A 12,305-nucleotide genomic window follows, 5' to 3' on the forward strand; every position below is an offset into this window, starting at 1 on the left:
AACACTGATTAAATGACAAAGTATATATAAAACACTGTGTAACCAAACTATGTACAGATGACCATTACAGAATGTTCATTATTTTTAGACTGTATCTTATATAACATAACAACATCTGGAAGTGATTTTAAGTATACATGTGACATATATATTTGTACATATGTGTGTATGTATACACTCACATTTGGTTAAGTATGAAATGTCTAGAGCACTTGATTTTACTAGAAAAATAACATTTCCTCTATATGCTTTTCTGTGCTTACCAAATTTATATAATGAATATGTATCACTTTGATAATAGGATAAACATTATTATCAGAAAAGAACCAGCAGAACCAGAGAAAAGTATTCTACAAAGTGTAAGGTAAGAAGATTAACCTTGAAGTTCTCCTTCTATAATGTTATTATAGTAGCAAGCTTATAAAATCATTTCTAGGCCCCAATATCTCCAATATAAAATTTTATGTATATACACACATTTAATAAATAACTAATAACATATATACATATATATATACACACACACATACATTCATATATTTACTAGGCATGAAAATAGTAAGGAATACTGAAATGATAAAAAGGATGTTACAACTACTTACATTAAAATAATTTTAATATACTGAATATACCAAAAGTCCCTACAATAAAATTGGTAATGAAGGCAGAGGAAAACTTATTAACATTTTAAATTGTGCTAAAATTTCCTAATCAGGTAAACATGGTCACCTGTGAAGATTTGAAACAGCACAGCAAGAGCAATTATCCTGGCTTACATCTTTTTTTTTAAATCTGGGTTAACTTTAGATTACACTAACTAAAAAAATCTGGCGCTCTCTCTCAGTAGCAGCACTTAGATCTTCTGCTCACACCCTGTAGACTAGACAGTCACTTACCCAGTCAGAGCTTCTCCATTCAAACAAATTCAGTCTTGGAAAAAACTACTACATACGAATATTTTCACTCATCTTTAATTCATTCCAAAGCAAAAATTTAAAAATCTCCTTAGTTCCAACTTTAGGTAATTATTTCATTTTTTTATCTTTAATTTTATTTTCAATGTATAAAACTGCCTCCCTTAGCCAAGTTTTGCATTCATAAAATCTAATACTAATACTAAATATAATGCATCCTCAAGTTACAAGAAATAACAATGCACTAAACCCATGAAAACAATACTAACATACTCCATTCATTTTAAATGTGCTACTTAAACAAGTATGATCTTTTACATTTAGAAATGTAAATGACTATTATGAAACAAAGGCCAACATTTCTCTCTACCTCTCTCATATTCATTCTTGTATATAGTTATAACCCAGAGATAGCATGTAAAAAATGAATACACACCTTCCTTTAGTATATGCCAGGGTGGATACACAAAAACAAGAAAAAAAATCTGAAATCAGAGTGTAAAGGGACTCTGCTTTTTCAAACAATGCAGCACTGAAAGCCAGGTCAGCATCCTTGGGCATTACTAGGAAACTTTGGTTCGTCTGGTATTTCCATCATCCTCAAGATTCTTCTCAACAATCGGAAAATCTTCCCGTGTCCTCCTCCCTCCCTGTCCAGACCTCCTTTAGCTTTCCTCTCTCTACTGTGTAATCCTGCTGTTGCAGATATTTAAGCTTTAAATGTTCAGAGATTCAACCCCCTCTAAATATTAATTCAGCTCATTTTCTCACAGACACTGACTCAGCCGTGGGTTGTGCAGCACTGACGTTTCTAACCAAACAGCATCGTGTGAGCTGTGATCGGCCCACTTCTCCATTCCTGAACAGTGATTGGATATTGTAATTGATAGGCAGGTGGAAGAAAACGCAGGCGATGAAGGCTTAGAGCTATGTAGACATGTTGCCAAATGCCATCTGTAAAGCTAATTCTAGCTCTGACGGTTTGCCAGGTTTTAGGAACTAGGATACAGATAACTCCTTCCTTCCAGTATTTGTGTATCCCTTGTAGACAGTAAGCTCTTTAAAACCACAAGGAAAATATCTGCAACCTAAGAATCCACCCAACTATTCTTTTAAGAGCCAAACTTTCCCATTCTAAACTGCTGCTGGAACTATTAAAGGGGAACTGGAAAGCACGCTTTTCATGTAGTCTCCAAAAACTGAGCATGCGTGCTTCTATGTAGAAATGAAACCTTGCGGCAAGGTCTGATAGTGGATGTATGCATTTATCTTTAGAAACCTGAGCAGACTGCAGATAGCAGTTTTTACATAGTCATAGTCTATCAAACTCAAGAGCTTTTAGTGTATTTTCTAGTCAGACATTTCAGAATCACAAACTATAATAGTTACACACATGTATGTAACAAAGAAGCAAAGCTCCCTGATTTTAACCTAACTTATTTGTACACAAATTGCAGGTCTACCATAGCTAATCTGCATCCAAAAAACAATGATGAAAGTCTACATATGCGTGCAATAACAACTGGTAAAAAAAAAGCTGCCTTGGATTAAAGGAGACTGGGGAAAGATATATGGGAAGGCTTGAAGGGAGAAGTTTAAATTAAATTATAATCTCAAAAATAAAACATTTATTACCTAGAAATCATGATTCCCACACCACACCCTTGACTATGAAGAAGAGTCAGTACACTTAAGAGTAACTATTATTACTTTTATAAATCCATGCTTATTTGATTATAGCCAAAGAAGGCAGGGGACATTAGAATTAAGTACTAAAAAATATAAGACTATTTAAAAATATACATAAAATTAACACTTAATAAGACAATGTGTATGTTGTCTACTAAAACTGAATGAAGACTAGCTTGGCTACTTACTATTCATAAAATCTATATTTTACTATTTATAAGTTGCCAATCTTGCTTGAGGCAACAACATACCGAAATTAAAAACAGTATTTCTTTATTCCCTGTCTCTCTGATCTAGAGATAGCCATATCATTTAAGCAGATACCTGTTGGAAATTTGAAAATACTGATTTTCTCATTCCCTGTTGCCTAGAAGGTGAAGATAATGGCTGGAGCTGCACATCACCTTATGGTCATGAGGGAAGTCAAACCAATAGGAGGATTTTGACTCTGATATTCTTAAGCAACTAAGATGCATTGTGTATCTCTTTAAAAGACAGGGGCTTTTACTCAAGTATTAAAATACTTAAGAGAGAAAGGGGTGGGGAGAGAGAGAGAGAGAGAGAAAGAGAGAGAGAGAGAGAGAGAGAGAGAGAGAGAGAGAGAGAGAGAGAGAGAGAGAGAGAATAGGTAGAGAAAGAGAATTTTAAAGTAACAGCCATGAGTTAGTGACCAGTCTGAGTACTAGGAAATGAGTTCATTATACCTGGTCTCTCTGTAATGGAAAACCATTTAAAATTATAAAAAGAAAATATACATAAAAATTAAAAATAAATAAAAAGTTAAATAGTTAAATAATAAACAAGAAAATACATGAGTCATGTCTATAAATTAGAGCTTTGTGATTACATGCTGGATAGTTGTGGGCAAGACTATTAACCTCCTTTCTTTCATCTCCTAATGGACACAGTAGCACTATCCAGAACAGCTTCCTCAGATCCAGGCCAAGTAATCTCCTTACCGTCTGGATAGCGGCACCGTCGTTCACTGTAATGCGCTAAGCATCTCAGGACTAGTCATCTTATCTTCCCCTAACTCAAGCTTACAATGACCCTTTCTCTGAACTTGATTTTAAAAGTCAGTGTCATGATTTATGTGTCCTACAATTTTCTAATTAGTCCACTTATGGATACTCAAGTGTTCTATAATAGTCCCCACAGTACCCTGACATCCTTTGAATATCCTCCTGAAAATGAGGGCAAGCTTCTTGGTTTCATTTTTAAAAGTCAAACAATTCCCCCCCCCCTTTTTTTTAAGTGTCATGAGTGAAATTTCTAAAATCACTGGACAAGAAATTTCTAAAAGCCAGCCACTCACTTGGTCATACATTTTCCATAAATGAGACTTCATATAAATTCACTCATAGAACTTCCTGGCCTTTTTTAACATTAAAAAATTATTTATGTATATGCATGTATGTCTGTGAAAGTTTGTATATGTACACCATGTGCATTCACATGCAAGTGCCCTCAGAGGCCAAGGGACACAAGATCCTCTGGGGCTGGAGTTGAAGGCACTATGGGAAGAGATGTAGGTGCTAAGAACTGAAACCAGAGCCTCTCTTTCCAGTCCCTATTAACATTTTGTTGTTTGAGACAGGGTCTCATATGGCCCTGGCTAACTTTGAACTCCTGATCCTCCTAACTTTACCCACCAAATGCTAGGACTACATCTGGCTTAAAAGAAATTTAAACCAATTTCTTCCTTTCCTTCCCTACTTCCCCTCCAAATCAAGGCCTTGGTTTGTAGCCCTGAATGGCCTTAAACTCACAGAGAAGACCTGCTTACTTCTGCCTCCTGGGTACTGCCACTACACTGCCCTGCCCTAATATTTTTTATTTTACTTTAATGTTTTATATTCAAACAACCCTAAGTATTATTACAGCTTACCCAAAAATAGCATTTAAAAGTTGCTAACAAAAAGTTTAGTAGCAAAGTACTTTTCTAAAAGCATATATAAAGCTCCGTACTCAATCCCTAGTGCCACATGAAATTAAAAACACAGTCATGCCGGGCGGTGGTGGTGCATGCCTTTAATCCCAGCACTTGGGAGGCATAGGTAGGTAGATCAGAGTTTGAGGCCAGCCTGGTCTATAAAGTGAGTCCAGGACAGTCAAGGCTACACAGAGAAACCCTGTCTCGAAAAACAAACACAAAAAACAAAAAGTCACTAAGATGTAGGGGGGGAAAAAAGGTTACTAAAATGGAAACATCACAATTATAAAATTTCCCACTGAATGCATGAGGCCTTTCTAAAAGCAAACAGTGACATTTCTGCCCATGTCACTTCTTCATTAAATAATATACTCTTGCACATCAGCAGAAACATATAGTTAAAAAACATAACAAAAATCACTTGAAATTCATATATATACAATATGGTAATACAACTATAATCCCACAGTGATAACACTTTAAAGTGATAAAATCTTTAAAGCCTCCAAAATAAGGACAAGATAATTATCTAGAAATAAACAAAAGTCCTACTTGAAGGACATATACACAGAGAGTAAAACAAACCAAAAAATATTTACACTGTGTGGCATGTACTTGTAAATTAATGGAATCAACAACAATTTAAAATTACACATGAAATTAGACAATATTTATAGAACTCTCAGGAGAGTTACAAAGTACCAGTCATATTTTCTAAATATGTAGCTTTAAGGAACTCAAACCAGTTTGTTCTTGTTTATTGTTTGTTTGTTTTTATTGCAAAAAGGATTTCAAAGTTATAGTATTACAAGCAACCTTGTAATTATTATCAGTGATCAGAAGAATTTGTTATTTGACTAAGTTACACTTCAGAATATCTTCTACATAATAGTTACAAGGAAAATGATCTATGAAACATGCTTACATACCTGCGATATGTGGGATTTTTTTTTTAGCTGTCAGTTAACATCTTAAAATGTCAGATTACAAAGTATTGTAAATGAAAGGCTTATCACACAGTGCAAAGTCAAAGTTTAAAAAATGACATGCAGATAAGAATGAACTTTTGAGAGCAATTTCGTCTCATGCATCAAACTCAAAATGAGCCAGTAGAGTCTGTCTGGAAGGACACATTTTCCCACTGGATCAGTATGCCCACAGAACACACTGCATACATTAAGACGTACTGAGACAAGCACTAACACAACATGTAAACTGCCAGCCGAGACCTGCACACATAATGCATTCAATGGAAAAACAAACGATTAGTTTCAAGTGCCTAAGAACTAACCTAACTTGTCAGAATTCCAAACTGATCAAATTATAACACCTAATTATGGAGTCAACTAAAATGTTAACATAATCTAGAGGCATATGTATTCAAAGAAACAAAACTACTTAAAAATTAAAAGGAAGACATGTTTCTCCAAAAGCTAATTCAGGAGAAACACAGATGCACAGTGCTTTGTAAATGATGCCACATCCTGACAGGACTTGCCACAATTGGAGGAGGCAGTGCTTTTTATAATCAGATTGAACAGAGCTTTGATATAGGAAATATGTATTTTTTTCTACCTACCTTGAATGTTTATAAAGTTTACGAGGTCTACTATGCAATTTCCGATCCCCATTCTCTGGATCACTGGAGTTACTGTCATAGGGGTGAGGCCGTCCTGCCATCCCACTTCGGGTTTCCTCACACTACTGCTCTGAAAGCACACATGTGGCACCCACAACCTACATAAAAGAGTAGTGTTGACCTTCAAATCTATGACATGCAGAATAAAACAGCCATAGAATTTTATAACTGTGGTGTACTTGTAAAGTGGTAAATAGATCACAAAATACTAAACATAAAATGTCACAAATCAGACTATAGTAAACCCTAGAAGTCTTTTAAAGGTACTTTCCACTTGCTGTGTCTGCTAAATTTGCGATCCCTGTGTAACAGTGTCATAACATAGCACTTACACTGAGTAAGTAGACTTCAACAATTACCTATATACCTCATGTTTCTAAACGTAAATCAGTACTCCCAAAAACAAAAACAATCCATAGAATGATTGTTTTACATAAATTTTCACTTGGAATATTTCTTAATTGCTAGAAGCTAAGATGCTTATAAATACTTTTTTTTTTCTATCAGGGATTAAATTTAGTACCTCATGGAGGCTAGTCAAGTGCTCGACCACTAAGCTACACCCCCATTTGGTACAATGTTATTTCCTTAACCACACAGATGCTGAATGGGAAGCTTACTTTTGCTGACAAGTGTTATGTACGTAGCTATCCTAGTGTATCCTTACGGTGCAAGCACCACAAAATGCTTCATCGATATTTTTTCATATATATGAGGGTTATGACTACTAAATCTACCAAGGTTATAAAGAAATTCAATAGCCTCTACACAGTACCTTAACTAGGCATTTAAAAGTTTATTTGCCAGGTGGTGGTGGCGCATGCCTGTAATCTTAGCACTTGGGAGACAGAGGTGGCAGGTGGATGTCTGTGAACTCGAGGCTAGCCTTGTCTACAAAGCGAGTCCAAGATAGCCAGTGCTACACAAAGAAACCTTGTCTCAACACCCCCGCCCCAAAAAAAGCACATCCAGTTTCAATCTTCCAATTATGTTGCAAGATTGGCTTTATAATCTCATATATTGAATAGACAATAACCTCAGAATTTTGGTAATTTTGCTGAAGTTTACAGTGCTGATCAGCAGTAGGAGTACAAAAACAATGAGAATTTCATGTATAAAATAGTCCTGGTCTTGAAAATAGATCAGATTTTACTTAAATTGTGAACTCCCCCTACACACACACACATCCCCATACCATCACCACCATTGAGCTAAATGATATACAATATATACTACTTTGTTCAAATTGCTTAGCAAAATTATGTAAATCTGATTAGAACCAGGTTTTCTGATACTGGCTCCAGTATTTTCGCTCTACACTCATTTCTGAACTGGATTTGATGGAGTGAAATAAGTAGAAGTTTTCCACGAAAGTCAAAGACAGGGCCAATGAGATGGCTCCTTGGGTAAAAGCACTCATGCAAGCCTTACAGCCTGAGTGGGAGAACTGATGCCTGAAGACTGTCTTCTGACCTTCACATGCATTCGGCGCCATATGCGTGACTCACACACAAACCACTACCACTAATGATAATGGTAATAATTTTTTAAGTTAAAGACAAATACCAACATTGGGAAAACATGTTCCTGGGCTTTATATGGCGTCATCATCTTGGACTCTCATATCAATTGGCTCATCTTTATTCACTAAGCTAAAAAAATCTGAAGTCAGGGCTGGAGAGATGGCTCAGAGGTTAAGAGCACTGCCTGTTCTTCCAAAAATCCTGAGTTCAATTCCTAGCAACCACATGGTGGCTCACAACCATCTACAATGAGATCTGGTGCCCTCTTCTGGCATGCAGGCACATATGCAGACAAAATACTGTACAAATAAATAAACCTTTAAAAAGTAAAAATAAAAAATAAAAAAAATCTGAAGTCATCCTTGACCTCTCACTTTCCTCCTTTACCAAATCTACTTCAAAACTTTCTTAGTTCCTTCTTTCCCTTTTCATCCTTAAAGCCACTGCCTGCCTTCATTCTAAATCAGCCTTGTCATCTATCAATAGCCTCTTGGCTATACTCCTTATCACCATTTAATGACATAAGAAATTTTTTTAGGACTTTTTTTTTAATTGAAAAATTAAATCATTCATATTACATCTCAATTGCTATCCCATCCCGTGCATCCTCCCATTCCTCCCTCCCTCCCGCTTTCACTCATTCCCCTTCCCTATGAATATGATGCTAGGTGAAAAAAAAATTTTTTAAAAAAAAAAAAAAAAAAAATCAACCTTTAATGGCTCTCCATTTCTTATACCTAAACTGCTTAGCTCAGAAAGTTCTTTCAAGGCGGGACACGGTGCACGCCTATGATCTCAGCACTCAAGAAGGCAGAGGCAAGTAGAGCTCTGTGAGTTCAAGGCCAGCCTGGTCTACAAAACCTAGTCTAAGACAGTCAAAACTACACAAGGAAACCTTGTCTTGAAAAAAAAGTTCCTTCAAAAATTGGCACACACGCCTTTAATCCCAGCACTTGGGAGGCAGAGGCAGGGAACTGCTGTGAATTCAAGGCCAGCCTGGTCTACAAGAATGAGTCTAGGACAGCCAAGGTTACACAGTGAAACTCTATCTAGAAAAGAAAAAATTGGCACTTGAACCCCAAATATCTGTGTCACAGTAGACAAACTGAAGTGTATTATTGTTGGATCTTCAAAAGCAATTAACGGAGTACTGAAAAGAGTTTCAAGAAAACACATCCCTGTTCATATTTAAAGACAATATAAATAGTCTATGTTCCAATTTAGAAATACTCTATTGCAGACGCTGGCCCTGTTGGTTAGGATTGTATACTTTTCTAGGAGACTACCAAAAGTCAACTGAGAGAAAGGTGGTTCAATTACTTCCACATTTCTATCTCTCGGATATTGTTATATAGAGAGGAGGCAAAGAGAGTTATAACAGAAATCTCAAGACAACTCTAACACGCACGTACACTATAGCAAACACATACCTCCCAACTCTGCCCAAATACATACAAAGAATCTACTTTTTAAGGGAGAACAATGATAGAAGTCTTGGAACCTTCAGTTAAATACAAAGACAAATAACCAGAGCGGTGGGTGATTGAGACTGGTAAGGAACAGTAGTGACCTCTATATAAAAATGGCCAATAGTAGCAGAGACTACTCCAGTGAGTGAATGAAGACACCTAAATGTTAGTAGTGTGTGTGTGTGTCTGTGTGTGTGTGTGTGTCTTTGTTTTTTAATGGAGCCTAGAAAGAGGAATGGAGAGGTGACACCGGGAGGAAAAAGGCAGAAAAACCAGAATACATGTATGTGGTAGTTTTGAGAATGATCCCTGCACGTTCATATTTGAGTGCTTGGTCTCAGATGGATGGAACTGTTTGGCAAGTTTTGGATATTATGGCCTCATTGGGGGAGGCGTGTCACAGAGAGCAGGCTTCAAGGGTTCAAAAGACTCGTCATTTCTAAAGATAGTTCTTTGCCTCTTACTTTCATATCAAGATGTAGCTCTCAGCTGTTCCTGCCATTGTGCCTTTGGTTCACATCCAAACCCTCTGAAACTGTAAGCCCAATTAAATGCATTCTTTTCTAAGTTGCCTCGGTCATTGTGTTTTGTCAAAGCAATGGACAATGTAAAAAATCAAAAATTGAAAATATTTTCTTCCTTTTGATAAACCTACTTTAAATATACCCATGGAGTGTAATATAAATCCATAAATTAATTAACAAGAAACTGAGCAGTCACTTTTAGGGTCAAGAACTGTAGTATTTTTGAGGGTGAATGCTGCACATATACTCATGGCACACAAACTTACTTTTAAACAAATGGAAATCTAAGGAACAAAAAGGAATTCTGTCTAAATGTAGCCAGGTGAACTTCTTTCCAGAAAACAACAATTTAAACCTGAATTTTTCAAAGTGGGGGCTGGAGACATGGCTCAGTGTTAAGTACACTAGTTAAATCTCAAACATCAAAATGTCACCAACAGATGACAAGCATCTGTAACTCCAGTTCCAGGGGATCAATGTCCTTTTCTGGTCTCTATGACACCAGGCACCCAAGTGTTACACAGACATACATGTAAGCAAAACATCCAGAACATAAAATAAAAATTTAAAAACTTAAAGTTTATTTAAAACATTACAAAATCTCAAAAGCAAATCACAGTGAAAGAAAAGGAACAGAGCCTGAGTTCAGCTACAAAGTTTTTGCTCGTCTTCTGTTATCGCTCACAAATAAGATGATGAAAACCAGCGAGCTATGCAGCTCAACGTGGATGGGAAAACATCAACATTGCAAGTACAAATAGAAATTTAAAGCAGATACACTGAAAGTAGGAAAAAAAAAAAAAGCCCCACAGAAAGAGGTAAAGACCCAAAATATAAGCATAAACCTTGCTCAGATCATTGGTTGGTTGCCAAGTTCCACTTACAGGGGAGACAGAGCCCAGATAACCCCAACCATATGACAAAAAACAGACTACAGAAGAATCTTCCCTAGGAAGAATCTAACCTCAAAAGTCGCATGACACAACATCTATGTTTCCTAACTCAGTGTACTTCCTATTCATGCACAGAGACCACTAGCAAATAGGCTGGAAACAAAAAGGGTATATCGTACCCCACACCATACCCCAAAAGACATAGAAAGGGTGAATTTTAAAATGTAACTTAATCTTTGCCCAAGTTCTTGACTAATATAAAATAACAGTAGGTGTGCAAAGGAATTCCTTCCACAGACTTGCCCCTACCACCACCTTCCATATATGAAACCAATGAGTTTGAAAAGGGAAGAACTAGACTGACAGAGCTGCTATACTGTGCAGGGGAGGTAAGTTTGCCTGACTCCTGGCAAAATAGTAGCCATTAAAACAACAACAATCCTCGTGAGAACAGTGTTAACAGCCAAGCTTCAGCTAAAAATTGCGGCATGCCAAGAAACATGGCAAGGGGATCTGATGAAAACTATGTGGACCCAGACATTGTGCTACCAAACTCAAAGTACTCTATAAATGTATTCAAACACAGGCCCACAGACCCAAAGATGTGGAAAAAGAAAAGAATCTTGGTAAGTAACAAAAAGCAATCTCAGTAGAGAAATGACAAGAATCAAAAGGTAAAATGGAAATTCAGCTTGAGCTAAAAGGAACACTAAAAGAAAAGGGAGACTGGATAAGAGCAGATGGTAAGCCAGGCGTGGCACAGGCCTTTAATCCTAGCACTCGGGGAGGCAGAGACAGGAGTTTGAGGCCAGCCTGGTCAACAAGGCTAGCTCAGGACAGCCAAGGCTACACAGAGAAATCCTGTCTCAAAAAAAAAAAAAAAAAAAAAAAAATCAGATGAGAAAAGTGAATGAAAAAGAGTGAAGAGAAGTGAGCAGAGCTGCAAAGAGCTGGGGCACATCTAATAACATACACAACACATTAAGAATTTGGAGCTGCTACTCACACACCACATGTATTATTATTGAAAGCTTTAGAGAAGCCAGATTTAATAGAATTTCTGGAAATACCACGTAAAAATAAAGGGAAAATTTATTTTCCATTGTATCCTTTCTTAGAGTATTTAAATTTTCTAAATATGGCTTGTATGATGATAAATTAACAAAATATTGTAAAGATCATTGGAAGTGACTTTGTCATAGAAATTTTCTTTAATAGTATTTTTCTTCTTTAATAACTGCTTACGTATAGTTGTTTTGATTATGTACATACGATCAACAGTAACAGACTAGCAAAAATGTTCCTGCAACGTGTCCCTCATTATAAGACAAGATCCTTGAGGTCAAGAACAAAGTATAATTCATGTTTGTCTCCACAGCTTAGTACAGCTTACTATAATTTGAATATAAGCATTTATAAAATGTTCTAATTAACTAATTAAGATGAAAGAACCTGAAGGGTGTGTAATATGATCCACTATTATAGAGGAAAGCATAAATACAAAGTATAAATATTTATAAGATGGCTTTATAGTGGCTTGTCTTAAAAGAGAATTATATAACTCTACCGACAATTCAGTCATGGTAAAGAGCACTAATGAGGAAAACTGTAATTCAATTTCTAACAACAATACCTGATCTTAAACAACAAAGATCAAGGAAGGAGAATTACAGCTTTGGATCTAGCTCATATTTGTCTGGGTTCTATTTCCAACACACACA

General features: G+C 36.3%; 1 protein-coding gene across 5 annotated transcripts in view; it reads right to left on the bottom strand.

Moving 5' to 3' along the window:
• Btbd10 (BTB domain containing 10) overlaps window positions 1-12,305 on the bottom strand; it is a 57,051-nt gene that overhangs the window by 28,821 nt on the left and 15,925 nt on the right. The window contains exon 1 of one of the 5 annotated variants that reach the window (XM_051149245.1): window positions 6,116-6,262. The exons of 3 other annotated variants lie outside the window; for them this stretch is intronic. In XM_051149245.1, coding sequence (XP_051005202.1) covers window positions 6,116-6,216 — 101 coding nt within the window. In that variant the 5' untranslated portion in view covers window positions 6,217-6,262. Of the gene's footprint in view, window positions 1-1,350; window positions 2,137-6,115; window positions 6,263-12,305 lie in introns of those variants that run through there. One more of the 5 variants, XM_051149241.1, reaches the window with a different exon arrangement.

Source organism: Acomys russatus, chromosome 7, assembly GCF_903995435.1.
Source record: "Acomys russatus chromosome 7, mAcoRus1.1, whole genome shotgun sequence".
In the NCBI taxonomy this organism is placed as follows: Eukaryota; Metazoa; Chordata; class Mammalia; order Rodentia; family Muridae; genus Acomys; species Acomys russatus.